This window comes from Vigna unguiculata, chromosome 7 (genome assembly GCF_037176805.1).
Source record: "Vigna unguiculata cultivar grain cowpea cultivar isolate G323 ecotype 2 chromosome 7, ASM3717680v1, whole genome shotgun sequence".
NCBI lineage: Eukaryota > Viridiplantae > Streptophyta > Magnoliopsida > Fabales > Fabaceae > Vigna > Vigna unguiculata.
The window spans coordinates 37,590,506-37,614,764 of record NC_140798.1 but is presented as its reverse complement, the minus strand read 5'-3'; the positions used below and the strand labels follow the sequence as shown (position 1 = coordinate 37,614,764).

The following is a 24,259-nucleotide window of genomic DNA, read 5'->3' as shown; positions in this document are numbered from 1 at the left end:
ACAATAATTTTTTGGCTTAAATATACATTTGGTCCCTATTTTTGTTGTTTTTATTCAATTTGGTCTCTATTTTCATTTTGTTTTCAATTAGGTCCTCATTCTCGTCAAATTGTGGTCAATTTGGTTCTTTTCACTAATGGTGTTTAAATAGTTAACGTTTGTGAACAGTACATGATATCTGTCAGCTCCTGGTTTTTTTTTTCAAATTTTTTAATTTTTTAAAAAAAATTAAAAATATTTTAATTTCAAAAAAATTGTCCACATGTCAAGTCACAATTGTGTCACGTGTCAATGCTAGTATCACATGTCAATGCTAGTACCACGTGTCAGTTTATGGTAGTATTATTTTCTTTTTTTGTTCAATTTTGTCCATATTTTTTTTTTCAATTTAGTTCCAATTTTTATTAACATAAATCAATTTTGTCCCTTTCAAATTGACACTAAATTTAATATCTTTTATACAAATTATATTAATATTTTTTCCAAAATTGACATTTGAATTTATAATTTTTTAAATTTAATTGTAAATTATTAAATTTCATTATAAATTGAATAAATTCTTATATTTAATTGTTAAATAGAATATAATTATTTAAAATATTATAAGAATATAATTATTAATTTTTTTTTCTTTCTAATATTTATATTCTAAAATACTTTTAAAATTGATATATAAAAATATTTTAAATATTCAAAATATTTTAAAAAATAGACTAATGTTTGTAAAATTAACATTTAAATATAAAATGTTTTAGATTTTAATATCTAAAATGTAATAAAAATATTAAATATGTTAAATTTAAATGTGAATTTTACAAATGTTAATATATATTTTTTAAAATTTAATAATTATATTTTAATAATATTTATATAATTATATTCTATTTAACAATTGAATCTAAGAATTATATTCAATGTATAATTAAATATTGTAATTTATAATTGAATTTAAAAAATAATTAATAATAATGTCAATTTTAAAAATTAAATAGTTCTATTTTAACAAAATTTAGGACTAAATTAAACAAAAATAACGAATATAGGAACTGAATTGAACAAAAATATCGAATATCAGGACTAAATTAAAAAATATATATAACCACAAACTGACATGTGGCACTAACATTGACACGTGGCACAATTGTGACTTGACACGTGGATAATTTTAAAAAATTTAAAAAAATTAAAAAAATTGAAAAAAAAAACAGGACCTGACACATGGCATGTACTGTTAAAAAACATTAACTATTTAAACACCCTTAGTGTGAAAAGGACACAATTGACCACAATTTGACGAAAATGAGGACTTAATTGAACACAAAACGAAAATATGGACCAAATTGAATAAAAATAACAAAAATAGGGATCAAATGTATATTTAAGCCTAAATTTTTTAACTACAAAAGTCATTCTACGAATGTCAACATCCAAAACAATAATATTTTTAATTATCGAATGTTGACATCTGGTACATTATAAAAACGGATGTCAATTTTTATATATGTACCGAATGTCGACATCCGATATATATATATATATATATATATATATATATATATATATATATATATATATATATATATATATATATATATATATATATATATATATATATATTATTCTTTAAGTTACATTTAATTATAATTTTTTATTGTTAATTTTTTAAAAAATTAATTTATATATTGATGTACTAGTATATATTACTTTATAATTATAAAAAACAGTTTTCTAAAATTGTTAACCGGATTTTCACGTCCGATTAACTATTAGCTCTTTCTATTTAAACATTTTACATATTTTAGCATCAATATTAAGATGTGAAAGAAACAGAAAAAGGAAGGAGAAGATTTAAAATGAAATATTTGTCTGTAAATAGCTTTCATTTTCACCATGCTACCTCAATTCTAATATAACTGTGTGGGAGTGATCTCAATTTGTATTTAAGATTTTATTTTTCTCTTAGTACACAAATTTCTTCGGTTATTATGTTTACAGTGTTTTCTACCCTCACATAAGAAATTTTAAATCGCATGCTGAAGTTTAAATATCGATTTAATTTTAATTTTTGTTCAATTTTTTTAAATTAATTCTATTCTTTTTGTATAATTTAGTTATAATATTTTTTTTTAAATTGATCAATTTCGTCTCTCTTCAATTTTTTTTAATAGGATCAAATTAAACAATAAAAAATATTATGACAAAATCAAACAAAAAATATTAAGATCAAATTAAAAAAATTGAACGAAAATTAAAACAAAGCCAATATTTAAGCCAAAAATTCATTTTTTTAAATAAAGATTGAATATGCTTTTGTCTATAAATTTTAATATGAAATTAAAATTTCTCTTTGTTCCCAACTTTATTAATAAATAGATATAGTTTTCCGATCCTAACTAGTTAAATTTTGTTGATGTGTATCAATTTTATAACAATGTTTTTACATAATTTTGACACATTTCAACTTAAATATTAGTATAAAATATTGTTTAATATGTCAAAAAAAATTAATGTTTAAAATAACTATATTCATTTAATTTTTAAGATTTGAGGAGAAAAATGTTTCAAAATTTAATATATGGACAAATACTAATTTTGTATCGAAATTTAAAAAAACTATAAATATATTTAACCATTTAAATAATAAAAAATCAATACTATTTTAAAAAAACTTAAAAGAATCAGTTTATAGTTTTTTCAAAATAAGCATGTTGAACTAGAAAATACATAAAAAACGACTTTAATCAAACTTGAAAAATATTTATTTATTATAATTTAAATCATATAAAAAAATATACATTTTTCTTATATAATACACATAAACTTACAACAGGTTCATATGAGTCATGATTTTAGACTTCTTTGCTATTGTTAGAGTCAAATTAACATTGTGTTCTCTTGAGGGACAGTCTATGATGTAGCGATACTTCAATTTGGATCACGTATCCATATTCGACACGTATCATGTCCGATATTTTAAGATACTCTAACGATACTTATCAATAAAGCATATAATTTATAAAGTAGTAGTACACTACAATAAAATCTTTGAATAGTATACAATTTTAGTGACAAAAAATAATTAGTCACTATATAGTGACCAAATTGACAATTAAATAATTTCAAAAAATTATAATCGGTCTCTAAATTGATAATTAAAATAGTTTCAATGATGAATTGATTTTTAAATGGTCATTAACATTAACTACAAGGTTTTGACTACCAAAATAATTGGTCTTTAATTAGAAAATTTGGATTCTCACATTAACAATCATATATTTATTATGTTTGTAAGAATTATTATATATTTTTCATTATTCATATATCACGTATCGTATCCTATTATTTTAAAAATAAATGTATCGATGTATCGAATATGTGTCGTATTCGATACACGTATCGTATTTGTGCATCATAGGGGACAGTATTTGAGAGAGAGTGAGCTGACATGTTTAAGTGGATTTAAGAGTGAATTATCTGTTTTTTTTTTTAAAGATTTAGAAGTGATGTGAATAAATTTAAAAGTAATTTTTGTGAAAGTTTGTGAAAAATTTGATTGATGTGATTTACTAAAAAATATATTTTAATAGAAATATAGATGAGATTACTATTTTGCCCTTAATTTAATAAATAGTATATATTGATATTTGTATTAGTAAAAAAAAAAAACCCAGTATTCAGAAACCAAACACATGGCTTGAATCCTCTCAACTTTAACCAACTAACAGATTCATTCCATGATATGGGATCGAATCTCTCACCCAAGATCCAATCCATTCAAATTGGGATTGAATCCCTTCATAATCTAATTCCAATGGGATCGAATCCCTCAAGTCCTAGATCTTATCCATTCCATTCGAATGGGGATAGAATCTCTCACTTCTTCTCTTAACATAGATCTCTTGTGGGATCGGATCCCTTGTTTAAGCACTCAGCTCTTCAAGTTCAGCTCTCTCATATCATGGATGGATAAAATTATCATTAAGCCGGTGAATCCAGTCAAATCGGGTGCATAAATGAGAAAATTGCAATCCTACTCCATCCTACTAATCACTCCTATACCTTTCTCTTAAAACCTACCAAAGGAATACAAAATTAACTTCATAAAACGACATAAAAAGGATTATTTTTTGCTGTCGAGTTAATAGACTGCGGGAAAATTTTAGAAATTTCACCAATATTTTGCTTTCTTTATCAGAATGATTTATTGTCGGTAATACATTTATACGACTTCCTTTTACACTTTTTGATTAATAGAGTATAATTTTATTTTTAAATTATAAAAATGAACATATTTTAAAATAATTACGAAAACGGTGCATGTCCTGCGAAAGAGAAAGTGTGGTAAGTGACAACAAAGGAAGAACGCAGCTTACAAAAAGAGAGTTAGAGAAACAAGCCTTAGCTTGACGGTGGAGAGGAGAAGAAGTTTCAAACTGAAGCTGAGTGCGTAAAGCAGAAAGTGAATAAGAGAGAGAACGGAGAAAAGGTGAGAAGAGTGGTAGGTGAGAAAAGTGTGTATGTGTGTGGCGTTGAAGCTTCTGAAGAGAAAGAGGAGAAAGAAGTGGAGTGGGTAACATAACTTTGATTTCCAATAAAAAAAGAGTTACACCATTTTGTTAAAAGAAAATGTCATTTGACCAATTTAAAAAGAAAAGTTATTTAAGTTGGACATCCTGAAGTAATTTGCATTATAATTTTGTAGATACTTTTTTAAAAATTAAAAATTGTTTAACCAATTTAAAAAATAATCAAAATTCAATAAAAAAAAACTGATATTTAATCTAAATAATTTTTTTATTTATGTTTTTTTAATCAGTGGTTTGATTTAAATTAAAAATAAAAAAAATACAGCACATATTATATTAAATATAATATTATATATTTACATTTAAAAAGATTTAGCAAATAAACATATGAATAGTTTTTTTAAAAGTGTTTTCATGATTTAATTAAAGTTTTATAAGTATAATATACTTATATTTATTAAAATATGACAATATTTTTCTAATCTAAAATAAGATTACGTAATTTATTTATAAATATGAAAAAAGTTAAAAGTATATATATTCATAATCGTACAAAAAATAGTTATATGTTTATTTTATTGATATTTTTTCTTATACAATTTTAGTAAATTTAAAAATTTGTTCAACAATTTCCCTACCGAATATTAATTTAATGAATTCAATTTTTATATTAAATTAAAATCTACCAAACTTAACTTCATTTTTATCTTTGATTTGATTTGGTCCCTCTCAAGCAAAAAGTTGAATATAAAACAAAACCTCAATCATCTGTTTATACCTTTTATTTGACTTTGAAAAATTCTTTGACGACTGTAAAAAGAAAAACTCATCCAGCCATAGTGGGTTAGGTTTACAATCTTCACTGACACTTACCCTAGTTACCTCTTTTTTTCTTCTCCTTAATATGTATAATAAAGGATTTTGAATTAAAAACTTTATATATATTATTTAAATTATGCAGCGATTACATAGAGTAGTTTACGCATCAATAGAAAGTAATTATAAAAACAAATCAAGAAAAAATATAAAAATAATAAATTTATCATACGCGATGATTTATGATTAAATGATAAAATCATTTTAAGCTCTCAATCTGTTATCAATGTTCTAATTATATTTCTCGCTACTAAATTAATATTCGTGTCTTTGTTATACCCGTTCCCATTTTTTCAAGTTCATACTATTTTTTTCTTTTAAAAAAGAACTGTATAAACATTATTATTATTATTATTATTATTATTATTATTATTATTATATATTACTTTTTATTCTATATTTTTCACTATTGGAATAAGAAAAAAAAAATTGAACTGTCATTTTGATTTGTTTAGTTTTCATTTATTATAGTTAGCCGATAAAAGTAAGAAAGAAATAAAATAGAAAGTTGACCTGATGAGATAATATTCTTATAAATGTTAGATTTATTATACTCAAATAATAAAAATTAGTACGATATAAAATGTAAGACCCACTTTAATTTTGTCCTAAAATTTTAAGGGTCTCTCTTAGTCAGTTGGGCCTAAGGCTGACCCATAAGGCATCCCAAAACTCCTAAACCAGCCTAACCCTCTCATGTTCTGCCCATTTTGCAAAAATCAGTCATCTTACTCCTCTTTTCCCCTCAAACAGTGCTCTGCTAGGGTTCGAAACTCATTCAGATTCAAGTAAGCTCAACATCATTCTCTGCTCCATCTCTTGAGTATGCTCCTAAAGTTGTTGGGTTCGTTGTCGTAGGTGCCTGTGCTTTCCACTAGCATCTATCCAAGTGAGGGAAGCTAGGATTTTTCATGCTTTTATAAATAATGTGTCTTTTTGTTTCTTTTGGGTGCTCTTGATAATTTAATGTGCTTTTGATGGTGTGAAAATAATCGGTGTATTGTTTCTGGATGGATTTTCGGCTTTGCATGCGTGAGAGCAGGTGAGATCTGTTATGCTCGCCTAAGCGAGTTGTTTCTCGCCCAAACGGGAAGCTCTCGCCTAAGCGAGGAGCTCTTGCCTAAGCGAGAATGACAGTAACTCGCACCCTTTTATTTTCGAGTGCTCGCCTGAGCGAAGGCCTCTCGCTTGAGCGAGAACTCGAAGTACTCTCTGTTTTCAATCTCGCTTAAGCGAAAGTTTTTCGCTTGAGCGAGAGACCTTGTTGCCTGAGCGAGAGCTCCTTAGCTTGAGCGATAATTGATTTGTTTACTCTTTTAAAGCATGAAATATGATGCCAACGTTTTATACAACGTGCTTGTGTTTTCTTAAATTTTTTATGTTTGGGATTTTGTGTTTTTTACATGTTGAAATCATTAAAAAGCTGTCAGTTTAGCTTAAGCGAGGGATTTTAGCTTAAGCGAGATCAGTCTCGCTTAAGCGAGAATTTCTAGCTTAAGCGAGAATTTCTAGCTTAAGCGAGACCAGTCTAACTTAAGCGAGACCAGTCTAGCTTAAGCGAGAATTGCTGCAGAATTTTAATTCCTTACTTTAACTTGAACTTGTGGATTGATTCAATTACTTTTAAAAGCATGAATTGGGCGAATGGGTATGAGTAGAATGGTTTAAGGTCTGTGATTGATAAGTTTAACATGACCTTGGCATGTGACTTGTATGAGATGGTTGGTAATCAAAGTGGCATGGTGTCGGTATGAAGTACATTTCTATATTCATGAATTGGGAAGGATGATTTGGAATGGATTCAACATGGAGCATGTATGAGGATGGATTATAAAGGTTGGCATGAGATTTATAAGCATGATAAATATTACTGTTTGTTTGAATATGTATAGTATGTGGTCAGTACGTAATTCTTTGGAATTTCTAGGTGAGATTTCAGGGTTGTGCTTTAGTGGTCGGGACGTAATTCCATGGCCCCTGTTAGTGGGTGTCCATGGTGGTGCCCCATCTATATAATTTGGTAAGGATTCAAGGCAAGGATTGCATCCTGAGACTCTAAAGAGTCAGTTAGTCTCACTTAGAGCGGACTGACTCTTGTGGTGAGAGTAGCAGGAGGCCTGAAACTCATTAAGGGCTAACCTTGTGTGTGGGGGATTGATTCATTGTAACACTTGTAACACATAGCTCGGGGGTGAGCAGAGGTATCCACCACAAGTGCAAGCATCCGCTGAATCCGACCAGGTTATATGTATCCGGATGAGTCGAGTCGAGTCTTAGTGTATTGATTGGAAGGTCATAACATGCTTGGATGATGTATGCATATTGAACTGTGAAAGTATATCTGATTGCATGATAAAATCTTTTTGGCTCTAGCTTACCCTTGCTTGTTTGATTGCCTTGTATGTTGTTCTTCTATCTTTGCGATGATCATCAATTTATTGATGGAAGCAAATGCGAGAGGTAGTCGAGGTCAACAGGGAAGAGATGATTCTGCTACACAGTCTATCTGGGCTGGACTTCATGTTTTATTTGGGCTTTTCTTTAGGACTAAGGCCCGTGTATTGTATTACCCCCAAGGCTTTATTTCGAATATGGGCTATCTCTTACTCCTTTTGGGTTGTAGGCTTTGTAATGAGCTTTAATATTTCCTTTTAAGTACCTTGGATAACTGTAAGGAGTGACTTTATACTCCGCAACTTGACTTTTTTATATTATCCGGTTTAAGATTTCATTTAATTATGTTATTATTTAAATGGAATATTACATAAAATATAAAAATACATATATTTATTCATTTGTGACGTAAGCCATTACGATGACACACACGTGAATATATTATATTATGAACCTTAAATACCAAAACTCAAGAACTCAAGTACTTTACGCAAGCACTGACAACATCGTACAAAAATTAGGAAATTTTATCTCGAAACATTATACTATATAAAAGGTAATATAATATTTGAAGAAAAAATTTCTATTTTTCTTAATTTAAATTAGTTATCTGTTGATTTTATTGTATATTTCAAGGATTTAACTTCTCTGAAATATTAAAGATTAAGTATTTAAGCATCGCTAGGAAAACATATAATATTCTAACACGTCCATAATTTATTATGATAATAATGTTTCAAGTGACAATCCATCTACTGAAGACTCCACCTACTACACAGATTCCACTACATTTCAAAAATTTTAATACTTTTTTTCTTCAATAATTGTGACTAGTGAAGACAATTTTTGTTAAAACTCTTACTAGCAATTAATATTTCTTTTATTTGTGAAAGTTGTGGTAGATAGGATAACCCCATGGATGAGTGTGATATAAATAGGTTAGTGTTGGATTTGGAAAAATAAGGCAAAATGGGAGAGGTGAGGCTTCATGGGTTTTGGTATAGTCCCTTTACTTTGAGGGTGGTATGGACCTTGAAGTTAAAGGATATACCATATCAGTATATAGAGGAAGATCGCTACAACAAGAGTCTTCAACTTCTTCGATACAACCCTGTGCACAAGAAAACTCCAGTGCTGGTTCATAATGAAAAACCTTTATGTGAGTCCATGATTATTGTTGAATACTTAGATGAGATTTGGCCACATAACCCATTGCTTCCTTCTGATCCCTACAACAGAGCTTTGGCACGGTTTTGGGTTAATTATACTGAAGAAACGGTACTTCTTGAAAACCTGCAGATTTCTAGTTTTTCATTATTATCATGAGCCTGTGCAGCATCTGTATACGATTAATATTCATTTTATCTTAAGTTTAGCATTAATTGATTTAGTTTACCTTGCTAATGACACTTGTATGGGATGAACTTTTGAAGTTTTCTGCAGGTGTGGCATTCTACCGTAGCAATTCTGATGAAGAACGAGAAAAGAGCATAGAGAATCTTTCGAAGCATCTCATGGTTGTTGAGAATCAGTGTTTTGGTGGTGAGAAGAAAATTTTTGGGGGAGAAGTTATTAACATTGTGGACATAGCTTTTGGGTCCATGTTCAAATTTTTTGAGGTTGCAGAAGATATTATTGGAGTGAAGGTTCTTCAAGATGAGAAATTCCCTCAGCTGTGTTCCTGGTATAATAATTTCAAGAATATTCCCGTTATTAAAGAAAATCTCCCAGACCATCAGAAACAGGTAGCTACTATCAATAGTATCAGAGAAAAACGTTTGGCATCTTCCTAAGAAAACAGTCTTTTTGAAAGAGAAAATTGTAATAAATGTTAGCGTTAATAAAAGAGTGGTGTGTGAGTCAACCCTCTAAGTTATATAATGTCAATCAAATATGCATTGATTTGTATCAGAAAAGTTATTATAATGTTAAGCATTTTCTTTCTTTAGTATATATATACATACATACTCTCTATCTGATACGTAAATAGTCGTGAATACAATAGTTAAAAATATTTGTATTTGCTTGGATAGATTAAATCAAACTTCAATTCATTTAATAAGTATTTGTTTATACACACTATTACTAATCCATATATTCATTTAATTATTTTATAAAATAATGATTATTTTATAACTGATTATTATTATATTATTTATTTAAATAATTAATTATTTTATTAAGATGTATTCATACATTTTCAAGTTACAATAAATGTAATAAAACATATTCTATGACTAAAAGATAAGATGACATTAGTTTATACAATAACCGCATTAATCTCAGTACCAAATTCAACTCGATATCAATTTTATATATATTTTCATTATAATTCTTATATTAACTTGAATGTAGGATAATAGATGCTTTAATTTAATCCTATAAAAGATCAAATAAGCACGATAAGAAATCATGTCATATTATTGAAAGAAGTAGAAAAGAATGTTTAGATTCATGAAAAACAATATAAAAAACATGTAAATGCAGCAAATCTCTAACAATTAATTATATGACATTTACCAATCAAAACACTTTTTTTTTACGGAATCTTTCTTTATCATCAGAAGTAGAGAGAAGAAAATTGTGTCATTTAATATACTAGAAAGAGTTACTCTTAAAATTGGTAAATGTTTGTGGAAGAGATATAATATTATTTATTATAACATTAATCAAGTTTTAAACTTTGTTATAAATTTAGATATTTTTAATTAAATATTTACTAATGTTTTTTCTCTATTTAATATTCAAAAATTTGTTTTATAATTAAATTTTTGTTACTTAATTTTTTCATTAATTAAATAACATGATAATTATTTATTTTGTCATTTTATTTTCTAATTTTTACATATTAAAATATGTGAATTAATACGTGATTATTATAAATATACTATTATAATTAATTAAAAATAATAAAAATTTGATCAAAATTATAAAATATGAAAAAAATTAAGAAGTTAAATTGTAAACAAATTAAAAACTGAATAAAAAATTAACATAATGCAAAAACTAAAATTGTAAAAAAGAAAGCAAAATTTCAAATTTTTACAAAATATAGAAACTAAAATTATAATTAAGTATAATATTTATGACTTCATCTTTACTTAATGTGTTACAACAGGTTATTTATCTCGTCTTTCACAATGTTTTTTCCCTTCTCTTATCTGCTCTTTTCACCTCCTTCACCCATAAATAGAACTTATATCTATCACTTATGTTTTAAACATAAGAAAGTTAGAGAGGGGCAAAAAGAAAACCTCAAGTGAAGACATTGTTATGGGACACAAGTAGCATTGTCTTCACCTAGAGAGAATTTGTACTAGAATACTACATGATGCTAAATCACTATAATACAATATAAAAAAGATAAGGAGAAGGAACTAAATTTTTACTGAACATTTCTTTACAATAAAACATGCATCAATGAATAATCAACCTCAAGAATTATTCTGCATAGAAGATGAACATACCTCACCGCTCCCGGTCAATTCCTCGAAGTGAGTAATTACGTTTTCAAGTTGTGAAAACTGAGTCAAATATTTTACATGTTGTTCAGCAGTATCAAAATGATTAAGCTGCCACTGGGAAAGACCATCACCAATAATCTTTAAACCGCTTTTCAGCAATTCCACTCCTCTGCTAATTCCATCAGGAAGTTTCCTTTTTTTATTTGATTGGTTCTTGCGATCAACTTCCATTTTATCACATCTATCTTTCTCTTCGGTAATGGCTGAAACCTTTTGGACCATCTGTTTCAACACAAGGCCTTCTCTACCTAACAGCTCAAGCTGTTCAGGGCTCGGTGCAACTGTAAGAAGAGCCTTTTCCTTTTTAAGAAATTTCCCAAACTCAACCATAAATGTTTCCTGATTTGATTCCAGTCCTGAAACTATGTCATATGAAAGTGCTGCATCCTGTGGAACAAATCTCCATAGCTTATTGCACCTAGTCTTAGAAGCAAAATATCCAAATGCGGTAATTGCCAAGTGAATAAGTGCCCAGTGCTGCTCTTTCAAGAGCAAGTGATATAATTCCCACACAGCGCAGCTCTTTGCATCATCGTCACTTTCTGAAATTTCCACGTGAACAAGCCCTGCAAGGAATTGAGCCAAATGTGGTTTGCATTTGTTCAAATGGGCTCCCGGCTCGGACAAAAAGATATTTTGAATCTCCATGATGGCTTGTTCAATATCATTTGAGGTATACAGTTGTTCCAAATATGAGATTATCCCTAGAGTTTCACTGAAAAGTTGGAGATAACGGTTCTTAATTACTTCGTCCACAGTACTTTTGTAATTAGAAGAAACTGCAACCAAAAACTTCAAGGCCCTTGCATCAATATCCGATAGTCCATTTTGCCTGCACAGAAATGGGAATATCATTCTTAAAGATGACACCAACAATATTCAGGTTTAATGAACCGATAAAGAAAATCAGATTGAAATGAAGAAAAATCGTGTCCATCAGTAAAACATTCAGATCAGATTGAAACATGCATTTGATTCTGAGAGGTCACATAATTCTGACTTTCGCTTGCAAGATATAATTAGTCTGACATAAAGAGAGAATAAAGTATACAGAACTCATAAATCCTTTTGGGTTGATGTCCCCATGTGCTGTACGCAGACTATACAAGTAACTATGAATGATAGAGATAAAAACAAATCAATAGCAAAATGGGTATGCATTCTATATTTTTTAATGAAGTTTATACTTCATGTATTTCCTAGTGACTTATAATAATCCAAAAAAGGATGGAATACGACAGAACCCAGAATACTTACAGTGATGGCAAAGAAGCAGAAAGAATAAAAACTGGAACACCAAACAAACCAGAGGAGAATACCACCATTGATGCTTCATCAAAGTTGTCTATGAAGTCTAAATAATCAGACTTAATTCTTTGAATGGAAGTGTTTCTCAACTCATCTGCCAGTAAATCAAGTGGAAAACCTTCCATGAACAGAGCCAAACAAAAAATTGGTGACAACTGTGACCTCCCATCACCGACAAGAGAAATGTATACCTCGTTAACTATTGATCGTGCACCATAGGTTAAAAGCATGCATATGGATCTTGCCAACTTTCTGAACGAAGAATAAGGCAAGAAAACTGAGTCTGAGGATGCCAACAGCTTAAGTAATGAGCATAGTTTGCCAACGATGTTGTTTGCCATCTCTTTTTCAGCATGTCGCAACATAAAGCACCAGCATTCCATTACAATCTCCCAGCATAGAAAGTGAGGATGAAATAAGTTCTCTAGCAAGAAAGACTCCAACTCCTTCCAAGCTGTACTTGAAGAGATCACAATCATGAAGGTTTTGAACGCTTGCAAGAGGGAAGTGAAAATAGGCCGTGATACCAGTTCTGCTGTTTTTCCAGAGCCATACAATAAAGGAAATTGCAAAACAAGTATGTGAGAGTAGACATCTTCCTCAACTAAAATATCCAAAAACCAATTGAGCTTCCTTGTTATTGCTATTTGCACATCTCCATCAAGCCCACGAGAATATCTGAGAAAGTTAATAAACAATACAACCCGACCAAGTATTATCATTTTTGCTCTGCTCATACTTTCACAACTATTGCAAAAGATGTCATTAACCCATTCAGCGTTACAACCACTTAAGGTTGCACAATCAAGGACAGAGTGACAATCCCCTTTATTCATGAACAACCATTCTAGCACCTCAAGCTTCTGTTCCAGTTTCAGTTTATGAGAATTTAGCAAAGACAATAGTAGATCCAGGGTTGTTTCTTCCAGTAGTTCGGTAATTGCCACAGATGCACATTTCAGAAGGTTTTCATTGCTTACAAAAATCCAAAAACTTGTGATCTTGAGAACACACAGTGAAATTTCCCTGTAAACTGTATACGCCTGATGAGGATACAACGAACATATTTTATGAGTAGTCATTAGGTAGAATCTCAATGGCACAATGATTCTTTTAGCTTCAATTACAGAAATTGCTTCATTGAGTGATGAAGACCAAGCCTGGGCAGCACATTTCAGAGGCTCCGTTATCAACGCAAGCAAAGTTAACACTATATTTGCTACGTTAACTTCCGTAAAATGCGCACCGCCAATTTGAAGCAAAGAAACAACACCTTTCCAGGAGATGTTAAGAATATTAACAGAATTGCCACCATCGTTTGCAGCAAAAACACCAATCTGAGACAGTTTTGCTATTGCACATTTTGTTATGCTGATAACATGAACAACAGAGATAGGTTTGTCAAGCCCCGACCCATTTTCATCACTTTCCTCCCAGTTTACTAATTCAGAACGTGCCTTGCAAAATTTTACCACAGCATCAAGGACCATGGGTGCATCCTTCGATACTTCTGATCCAAATGATTGAATTTTCTGCTTAGGAGCACTAAATGAACTATGCTTAGGAACAGATACAAAATTTTGCATGGTAAAAATATAAATACGAAAAATATCATCTCTGCAACATTATTTTTTGCTACACAACTTTCACTATCATAAAACATTTATAGAAATCATATATTTAACCGCTCAACGACTTTATCGAAACTTATAACATCTCGGGGAGATCAAAAATTTCAGAGGCATGCCATTTTCTAAAGACCGACAAATTAAGTTCAGTTTTGATCTACAACCAGAGAAATTTTTTTATGTATTAAGTCCCACTCCCTTAATAATGTGAAAATGCATGGTTAGGTAATAAGGTTAAAAGAAAATAATAACTGACAATAGAACAAAATTAAAACCCACATCATTTAGTTACAAAAAAAATCATATAAAATGTCCCCACATTGTCAAGTTTTGTTTACTGAGAGAAACATATTACCTTAGCATGTGATATAGAATCTTTCGTCAGATTTAATACTTCTGAAATGAAGATTTCTACTGTGTCCATCAATTCCTTGTCACCAAAATCAGTGAATCTCAACAAAGTTGAAAATGTTAATGCAGAAAACCTTAGGATCTCGACAAGAAGCTGCAAACATGACACAAAAATAACTGAGTAGAAAATGATGTAACTAAACAAATTATCAAATGAATATTTCAAAGCTGAAAACCATGCAATTCGTCCAAGAGCTTTACACAAGTCAAAAAGACTCATGCATTCACTTAAGAACAACCACATTCTCATTTACCACCAATATATAAAAGAATCCACATAAGAAAAGAAGCAGTCGATACTTTTTACCGTTCTATTTATATTTAAGGCTTCAGAAAAATGAAAAAGTGATTAATCCTGTGAAGTGTGCTATGTCTCTAAACAATATCTGAATAGTGCATAATAATAATAACAGAGGTTGTCAGTAAAAGCTTTTATCAGCATCAAAAAACATTTTGGATATGTTCGTTTTCTCCTGTTTTTAGACTTCTGCTACGTTTTGTGCTTTTATGGTGCTTTACGAGGTCTTTTGTTTCGTATTTTATACTTTAAAACTGAAAGTTCAATCAATGACATAAATAACTGTCAGTAAAAGCATTCAAATCAGAAAACACATCAGATATGCTCATGTTTCCATCCTTTTGGACTTCTACTAATGATTTGCTTCCATATGTTGTTAGGAGTCCCGCATTAAATGATATAAGCTACTTGCTGTTGTAATTAGGCTTAGAAGTTTTCTCACTGAATGGACTAATCTTTTGAATTGGCTCTCCTCTTGTGCTTAAATTCTAACATATGTTTTGTGATTTGATTGTGCTTTAGGAGAACTTTTACTCTCTTCTTATTCAAACATTGATGCCATAAATAAGTTAAGAGCAGCAGCAATGTGTAGTTCTTCACCTTATCATCACAATCAAAGCATTTCATTGCCTCCAGGGATAGCATTAAAATCAAAAAGCAATCATAAGTTAAGTAATTTTAAGCACTAGTAATTAATGTCTTCAAGGATTAAGGAGATTTAATCGTCACAGCAACTGATTGGATAAAATTAATAAGTGCTTCACTTCTATTTTGTATTAAACAATGTTGAGGTATTGGCCTAGTGGGCAATTTTGCTCCATTGCTGTTTTCTTTTTGTCTAATCTTATTAATGAGTCATTTTGAGTTTTACCATTAACTCAATTAATAGACAGAACTAGTTACACTATGCTGGGTTTCACAAATTATAGCATGCAGGCATCAGTAGTTCATGGTCACTAATTATCAATTGTAAGCTCACTTCTCAGTATTTAATCAATAATGGCAACCAATGAGCAGTAGTTAAACATTGAGACTATTCAATTTTTCTTCTCACTGTTTTTCTGCTGTCCTTCTCTGTCCAATGTTAATTCAGATATGTAACCCTCTTTGACCACATTGCTATATCACATTGTCAAAATAAATCATAAAAAAAATTAAATAACTAGAGAAGCATAATACAAGTATTATCTCTTCTTCCCTGCATAGATCAAAGGAAACTCAAGTCCAATTATATTTTTCCAGCAAAGGCATCTCTTGAATGTCTACTTTCTGATCTTTGGGAAATAAAAACATATTCATGAGTAACTTTTACTCCTAGTACAGGAGAGAACAATTCCAAATTACAAATCAAGATCAAATTATAAAATGATCGTGATAAACTACTAAAAATACATACAACCAACAAAGTAAGAAGCTTTCTTTTTCCTTTTGTAAACTAAAAAAAAAAACTTATTCAAGGATTATTTGAGAGATCAATATACAGCACAGAACTCCTACCTTGTAAAATACAGAGCTGTGTTCTTCTTCCTGAGATTCTTCTGTTGAAAGGAGACTCATCTTTAGATGCTTGCCACACCAGACAGTAGCCTAATAGTAAGATTAAGTTATAATAAAAGAGATATATTAAAATTAGGAGATGTGAAAGTGCTATATGATATATAAAAGATAAAGAAAAAGTAAAACACGTGAGACAATTAAAGAGATACCTTGACTCCGAGATTGAGAATTTGTGGTAGGCAACTGGATAGGTTAAAATCTATAAGGCGCAAAGCCACTTTTGTGATACTTCTATTTAGCATGCACTGTGTCACATCCAAACATGTGAAGTGCTCCCAAAAAGTCAAGCTAGCCGTTAAGGTAGTAACAGGAATGCAGAAAATCGTTAGAGTTCAGAGTAGCATACAAGTACAATAACAGATAAAGTCATGAAGTTTCACCAACAAACCATCAGGCCAAATGCATTAGATTTGAACCCCCTAAGCAAGATCATGCATTTAGTCTTGTGGATAAAAAAAAAAAAAAATCATAGTAGAAAAGAAAAACTTCCCTAAAAGTAACCAATCAGGCTCTTAGACCAGGATTAGTCATAAATGACGATCGTGAATACTCTGTAACAAGGACATATTAACTAAAAGAAAAACAAAAGTCGGGAATTTCAATATCAGGTAACACAGTTCTTTCTTATTCTAAATTTTGTTTAAATCTGAGGCTTATATATTGCTTGAAATGGCATGAATCTTACAATTTCAAACATGAGCACTAACAAAGTGACGAAAAAAAAAAACAATAAGGCATCTAACTATAGGAATGTTACATGTGATTGACTATAAAGCTCTAACGGAATTTGCAGTGAGTTTTAAATTAACACAAATGTGATTGGGAATAAACCAAACAAGGATACCACAACGCAGTTAACGACGGAAGCATAGTCAGACTCGGACACGTTCTTCAATTCTATGCGTCCAAGGTCGTTAAACAACTGAACGCGATCCTCAACAACCTATACATAAAACCCTAAAATATGAGACCACAGTGACATGGTGTAGTTTACAAGTAGAAACAAAGATGATGATAAGAAGAAGAAGCTTGCCTCGGAGGATTTAATGGCTGCGAGTATTCTCTGAACATCGGTGGTAGAGCTATCTTCCGCCATTTTGCACACACACACACTCTCACTTCTCTATTCTCTGTTCTCTTCTCATTTTCCGTTTTTGCATATATCCATTTTCGATTATGTTTTCTAGTTTCCTTTTTCCCGCCAACGCCAGACTATTGCGAGCGATTTGTTTTTCTTTTCCGGTTTTCCACTTCTGCCCTTGGAGTGGTTTCAGGTTTAATTATAATTTAGTTTAAATATGTTTTTTTTTAATTAAGTCAAATTTGGAATTAGTCCTTCTTTAAAATTTTCGACCAATTTAGTTCTTATTTTTTAAAATACATGAATTTAGTTTTTTTAACAAATTTTTGTTAAGTTTATCTGACGTTTCAAACGCATTTCATGATAATATTTAAATTGTTTACACCACTTGACACATTTTTACTTTAGTGTTAACTCAAATATTATCATAAAATGCGTTTAAAATGTCAAATAACTTGACAAAATTTAATAAGAAGACCAAATATATACATTTCTAAAGACGAATGACTAAAATGATACAAAGTTTCACAGAGTGACTAATTTCAAAATTCACTAAAACTTAAGGGATCAAAAACATATTTAACCCTTATAAATTTGATTCGTATAATATATAAAATTAATAATTTTGTTTATTGATTTTTTCTCCAAAAGTTAATAAACCATATTTTTGTTAACTTTATTCTTATTTTTTGTAATTATTCATGATGTACCTGATCGATACTATTTCAGTGCGGAACCAGCCGATCTCAAGAACCCTCTGTGTCGAACCTCCTCCTATTCCTCCCTGGACTCCTCCTGGATCTCCTTGTCGTCTGCACTCCGGGGGTGGGGGTACCTGCAGGCACTATGACGCTCAAGTCAGAAAGTGATTGATATGAGGTGTAATTGGTTGGTGAGAAAAGCGTACCTTTACCTGTTCAGTAGGCCTTAATTTATACTAATTTCTTAATGGACCTATTATTATTATTTGCGGGCCGTTTGTATTCAAGGATCGATTCTTTTCCTTTCCGACTGAGGTTGCACGCATCAGTTCTTTCCTTATTGACTAAGTTTGTTCGTTTGTGTCTTTGTTAAAGATCAGCTCTTTCCATTCTGAGATTTGTCCGTCTGTACTTTTGTCAAAGATCAACTCCTTCCTTTTTGGGCTTTGGTTGTCTGTACTTCTCAAATATCAACTCCTTCCTTTTTGGGGTTTGCCCGTCTGTACTTCACCAAATATCAACTCCTTCCTTTTTTGCTGAGATTGCGCACTGCTCCTTTGTACCTCTGCGTCATAATCACATGTTCCATCTGCCACTCCCTTGGGCCGGGATGTACTCAGCCAAGAGGGTCGGGATGTATTCGACCATCACACTTATTGGGCCCTCTGTGTTGTGTTGGAGAAAAGGTGAAAAACAGGTACCCTAGTGACTTGGCCACAATGAATGTGCCTCATACTTGGGTCGGGGTGATCCCGGCCATTTCTGTCTTATTGGGCCGGGATGTACTCGACCATACACCAACACTAGCCCCCATTAGTCTCGTAGTGAACAAAGTGAAACAAGAGGCTGAAATGTGTAAAATTGAGTATGAAGGAAAGAAAGAGTGTGGTTGACCGAGATGTACCTGGCCATTCCTGGACGGGATGTACCCGGCCATTCCTGGCTAGGATGTGGTTGTGACGCTGCCAACATGTGTCTTGGCCGAGATGTACCCGGCCATTCCTGGCCGAGATGTGGATGGCCTCTTGCCCTACTAGGTTAGTAAGTTCGCTTTTGTGTGTTGTTATGTGTCATCTTTGTCGTATTTATTTTATCAATATGGGGGGATCATCTAGGGCGATGAAGCTTCCTTTCCCATTGATATATATATGAGGGGATCATCTAGGGCGATGAAGCTTCCTTTCTCATTGATACAGATATGAGGGGATCATCTGGTTTGATGAAGCTTACTTTCCCATTGATATAGATATGGGGGATCATATAGTTTGATGAAGCTTCCTTTCCCACAGAGAGAATGCTAAGAAAGTATTTGATTGATGCACTTGACTTAAATGTGTGCGTGCTTCAGCGATGGAAAATGTAAGCGTAGAGTAATAATAATGAAAAATTATGCTTTATTTATTGCTACGATGCCTCATTAAAACCTTCTTGACCAAAAACCTTTGTAATACTTCATATGTGAGGCGTTCCAGGTTGTTGGAATAGAGACACCTGATAGGTGTTCCCATCTGTATGTGCATTTACCCACAACTTCCATGACACGGAATGGCCCTATTCCCAGTTGGGCGAGAACTTCCCCTCGTGTTTCCGGGCAGCACTTGCCATTCGCCACACTAGATTTCCCTGGTAAAAAGACTTGGGTTTGATTTTGGTATTGTAGCGGTGTTGGGCTCTCAACTTGGTGTATGGGTCTTTCTCTCAAGCTGTCTGTGTAGCATCTGCGCGCAGATGGCTGGTCTACATGCACAGTGACTATGTCTCCCGAAGTTGACGAAAATTTTATAGCTAAGTGATATGTGGATATCACCGCACCAAGCATGTTCAACGAAGGTCTCCCTAGCAAAATATTATAAGAGGTATGAGCGTCAACAATAAGGTATCGAATTTTTACCGTTCGTGTCGTTCTCCCTGCTCCGAATTTGGTGAACAAATCAATGTAGCCCTTTGTATTCACTCGCTCCCCTGAGAAGCCCATGATCGGCTTCGAGTATTGTTGGATTTCTACTTCCGAAATTCTTAACTTTTTGAAAATGTCCCAGTACAGGATATACACTGAACTACCCTGGTCTACCAAGGTTTTACTTATTGCAAAGTCTTCAATCTCCACTGAGATCACCATTGGGTCATCGTGTTGGGGGTCAATGGCTTGAAAATCATCATCACAGAATGTGATGGGTGGCATGTGCCGCCAGGGACATGTAGATACGACATTGGCATTTTGGATTGCTCGGACGTACTTTTTCCTCGCGGACATAGTGGCTCTGCCTCCTGCAAAGCCTCTTGATATATAGTTGATCACCCCTCTCAATGGCTTCTCCCTCACATCATGTTCATCATCTTTCTCGGGCTCAACCCTCCTTCTGGCGCCTTCTTCTCGCCACTCCTGGTACCCTGATGTTCTTCGTGGTTGCTCCTCATATATACTTTCTCGCTCTTCTCTGGAAGAGAATCCCCCTCCCTCCCGTTTGACAAATCTTCTCAGGTGTCCTACTTGTATAAGCTCTTCGATTTTATCTTTCAGGGTAAAACAATCCTCCGTCGTATGCCCATAATTCCGATGATACCGACAATGCTTAGTGGTATCCACGTTTGGGGGAGTCGGGACCCTTTGAGGGGTTGCTATTAGGTCGGCATTCAAGGCCTCCTCCAAGATTCTCGCTCTGTTAGACACGAGGGTTGTGTACCTGTTGTACTTTGGTTGTCTAGAGTCCTTTAACCTATTGTCAGGTCGCGGCGCTAACACCCTTTCTCTGTCAATGTATTTCTTTTCCCGAGTGTCTGATTGGGTCGTACTGCGAAACTCTTTTAATTCTTCCATCTGCATAAATTTGGTTGCCCTGGTTCGAAACTCGTCTAGATTGCTCACGAGCTTCTTGCACAGACTGTCAATGAACGGACCAGGCTTTAACGCTGTTACAAGGTGGTGCATGGCGACCTCAGGATTTAGATTAGAGATATTCAACGATATCTTCCCGAAGCACTCCATAAACTCTCGTAGAGATTCTCCCTTCTCATGTCGTATATTTACTAACGCCAGAGAAGTGAGATGGTGTGGCTTACTGGTGACGAACTGAATGTCGAAATGGGTGACCAACGTATCGAAATAATCAATAGAGTTAGGGTGTAATCGTGTGAACCAGTTGAGTGCAGGACCCTTCAGGGACGTTGGAAACACACGACAAAGAATTACGTCATCTTAAGTGTACAACCCTACTTGGGTGGTGAATACGTCCACGTGCTCCTCTGGATCAGTAGTGCCATCGTACTGGCTCATAGTCAATCCCTTCCAGCGTGCTCCATGATCCCGTCCACAAAGGGGTGGCATCTGGCTGTTCTAGGTCTCGCGCCTGTTTGGTTGGTGGTGGTATGTACCCTAAATTCATTTCGTCCTGTGTCGCCCTCTCCTTCTCCATTATTGTGAGATTCTTCCCTTTGTTGGGAATTTTGCTCAAGTTGCCTTCGCAACCGCTGGTTCTCCTCTCTCAGGGCATTTATCTCTTCTTCGTTCTTGCGTCTCAATTCCTCCAACTGGCGGTTCATCTCTCGTTGCATCTCCGCTGCTACTGTATTTTGATCGACTGCTGCTCTTGTCGACACCATCCTTCTTGAGAATTGTTTGGCCCTACGGTGGGCGCCAATTGTACCTGATCGATACTATTTCAGTGCGGAACCAGACGATCTCAAGAACCCTCTGTGTCGAACCTCCTCCTGTTCCTCCCTGAACTCCTCCTGGATCTCCCTGCCGTCTGCACTCCAGGGGTGGGGGTACTTGCAGACACTCCGACGCTAAAGTCAAAAAGTGATTGATATGAGGTGTAATTGGTTAGTGAGAAAAGCGTACCTTTACCTGTTCAGTAGGCCTTAATTTATACTAATTTCTTAATTGACCTATTATTATTATTTGCGGGCCGTTTGTATTCAAGGATCGATTCTTTCCCTTTCCGACTGAGGTTGCACACATCGGTTCTTTCCTTATTGGCTGAGATCGTTCGTCTGTGTCTTTGTTAAAGATCAGCTATTTCCATTATGAGATTTGTCCGTCTGTACTTTTATCAAAGATCAACTCCTTCCTTTTTGGGGTTTGGTCGTCTGTACTTCTCAAATATCAACTCCTTCTTTTTTGGCTGAGATTGCGCGCTGCTTTTCTGTACCTCTACGATATAATCACATGTTCCATCTGCCACTCCCTTAAGCCGGGATGTACTCGGCGAAGAGGGCCGGGATGTATCCGGCCATCACATTTATTGGGCCCTCTGTGTTGTGTTGGAGAAAAGGTGAAAAGCAGGTACCCTAGTGACTGGGCCACAATGAATTTGCCTCATACTTGGACCGGGGTGATCCCGGCCATTTCTGTCTTATTGGATCGGGATGTACCCGGCCATACACCAACACATGACTTTGTTAAATTTTGAGCTTTTAAAAAATTTGATTTTAATTATATTGGTGTTAACATTTTCAATCCAATAAAATAAATTATGAGTATAATGTGAGTACTCTTCTATGTTCAAAGTCATGAAATAATAGTGAAAATAAAATAAAGTTACATATTATTAAAAATTAATTCAAAAATAATTCAAAATTCAAAAGTATGGATAATTAAAAATCAAACTATTTTAGAAACATAGTTTAAGGACAAATTTATATAATATGTAAAACAAAGTTATAATAAAATTCTATTAATTATCTGATTAATTTCCTTTTATCTCTATGTAAAAATAATTCTTTCATCTCCCTTAATATTGAGCATTAAACAAATAATTAGTATTTAATAACTAGCTTAATATTTCATAGTATATTTTTATTTGTAGTGTTCCTCTATTATTTTCAAAATACACTAGTTTTGATATTTAAACATATTTTAATATATTAAAATTATTGTAGTTTAAATATGTAGTGAAAAGAATAACACTAAACTTTTAACGAAAAGTACAAATTAGTTGTTTTTTCATCAATTTTAAAAAAATCTTACATTTGGTATGTATTTATGATAGCTAAAGTAATCTTAACTCTCCCCCACGAGGAACATAGATTAAAAAATTATAATTGAAAAGGAAAAACTTGTATAGGGATAAAATATATTAAAAAAGTTAACTTTTATATTTTTAGAAGAAAGAGAAAGTAAATAGTAGTGAGGGATAGTCTCAAATGATAGTAAAAAAATAGTGGTGTCAAAATACCAATGTCCAATTAAAAAATATAACGAAACAAAGTTTTTTAAATTCCAAGTTAGACATTTTTCGTTAGAGATGTCTAAATAGGTTTCAACCCGTGAGTCAACCTGGCTCACCACGGGTTCGAGCCGAATTTGGTTGAAAAAAATCAGTTTTTTCAAGAGTGAGTTGAACTCAACCCGACTCACTTAACCCACGAGTTAAACGGGTTTGAGCCGGGTTGAGGGTGGGTTGACCCACTTAACCCACAAACATTTCTTTACAATTTTTTTTAAGATTTATTTACTACCCCTAATTATATAGGTTCAAAATTTCACATTTTTAAATGATAGAATTGCTCAATAATATTCGAATAGTTTGAATGTTTAATTAATTTGATTATTAAGTTATATGTGTTGATACTTTAATCTTTAACTATAAGTTTTATAGCAAATTACTCAATCAACTGTCTTATAAACACATTTTTCTACATTAGCATGACAAAAATGTGTAGTTTTTTTATTTATATTTTGTTGAATAACATGACAACAAATATGTAATATTAGTCATGTTTTTTTGAACTATATTGACATTTTTTTTGGAAATAATTCATCATATATTGGTGGTGAGCATGATGAATTATTGTGATTGTCATCTCATGAATTGCTTACAGAATTATTTAAATATATGAATACTTAAAAATAAATACATAAATATTTTTTTATGTGGATTGGTGAGCTAAGACACTTAACCCACTAACTCGTAGTAAGTTGAGCCGGATTACAAAATTTTTGACTCATCATAA

At 32.4% G+C, this 24,259-nt stretch overlaps 3 protein-coding genes across 5 annotated transcripts; 1 reads left to right on the top strand and 2 right to left on the bottom strand.

Moving 5' to 3' along the window:
• Positions 1-8,736: 8,736 nt before the first annotated feature.
• On the top strand, positions 8,737-9,747 carry LOC114192361 (putative glutathione S-transferase). Its single transcript, XM_028082061.2, has 2 exons — positions 8,737-9,074; positions 9,230-9,747. The coding sequence occupies exons 1-2, from the start codon at positions 8,766-8,768 to the stop codon at positions 9,587-9,589; spliced, it is 669 nt and encodes a 222-aa protein (XP_027937862.2). The 5' UTR covers positions 8,737-8,765; the 3' UTR covers positions 9,590-9,747.
• Positions 9,748-11,045: 1,298 nt separating this feature from the next.
• Positions 11,046-17,689, bottom strand: LOC114190449 (holliday junction resolvase). 3 transcript variants are annotated; one of them, XM_085675561.1, is made up of 7 exons: positions 17,556-17,689; positions 17,369-17,465; positions 16,672-16,808; positions 16,463-16,552; positions 14,612-14,761; positions 12,578-14,160; positions 11,046-12,152 (listed from the first exon to the last, which is right to left on the bottom strand). In XM_085675561.1, the coding sequence occupies exons 1-7, from the start codon at positions 17,616-17,618 to the stop codon at positions 11,231-11,233; spliced, it is 3,042 nt and encodes a 1,013-aa protein (XP_085531687.1). In that variant the 5' UTR covers positions 17,619-17,689; the 3' UTR covers positions 11,046-11,230. The 3 variants fall into 3 exon arrangements, with proteins under 3 accessions (XP_085531687.1, XP_085531689.1, XP_085531688.1); XM_085675563.1 differs by lacking the exons at positions 16,463-16,552; positions 16,672-16,808; positions 17,369-17,465; positions 17,556-17,689 and having other exon boundaries at positions 12,578-14,138; positions 14,612-14,753; XM_085675562.1 differs by lacking the exons at positions 16,463-16,552; positions 16,672-16,808; positions 17,369-17,465; positions 17,556-17,689 and having other exon boundaries at positions 12,578-14,173; positions 14,612-14,750.
• Positions 17,690-19,721: 2,032 nt separating this feature from the next.
• On the bottom strand, positions 19,722-21,717 carry LOC146884856 (uncharacterized). Its single transcript, XM_085676053.1, has 2 exons — positions 21,571-21,717; positions 19,722-21,458 (listed from the first exon to the last, which is right to left on the bottom strand). The coding sequence occupies exons 1-2, from the start codon at positions 21,715-21,717 to the stop codon at positions 19,722-19,724; spliced, it is 1,884 nt and encodes a 627-aa protein (XP_085532179.1).
• Between the last annotated feature and the right edge of the window lie 2,542 nt (positions 21,718-24,259).

Coding starts and splice junctions, on each gene's coding strand:
- LOC114192361 (XM_028082061.2), top strand. CDS start 8,766: ATGGGAGAGGTGAGGCTTCATGGGTTTTGGTATAGTCCCTTTACTTTG. Junction 9,075..9,229: donor TTAATTATACTGAAGAAACG/GTACTTCTTGAA, acceptor GAACTTTTGAAG/TTTTCTGCAGGTGTGGCATT.
- LOC114190449 (XM_085675561.1), bottom strand. CDS start 17,618: ATGGCGGAAGATAGCTCTACCACCGATGTTCAGAGAATACTCGCAGCC. Junction 14,161..14,611: donor ATTCTATATCACATGCTAAG/GTAATATGTTTC, acceptor GCTCCTAAGCAG/AAAATTCAATCATTTGGATC. Junction 12,153..12,577: donor TCTGCTTCTTTGCCATCACT/GTAAGTATTCTG, acceptor ATTTCTGTGCAG/GCAAAATGGACTATCGGATA.
- LOC146884856 (XM_085676053.1), bottom strand. CDS start 21,717: ATGGAGAAGGAGAGGGCGACACAGGACGAAATGAATTTAGGGTACATA. Junction 21,459..21,570: donor AAGGGATTGACTATGAGCCA/GTACGATGGCAC, acceptor ACGTCCCTGAAG/GGTCCTGCACTCAACTGGTT.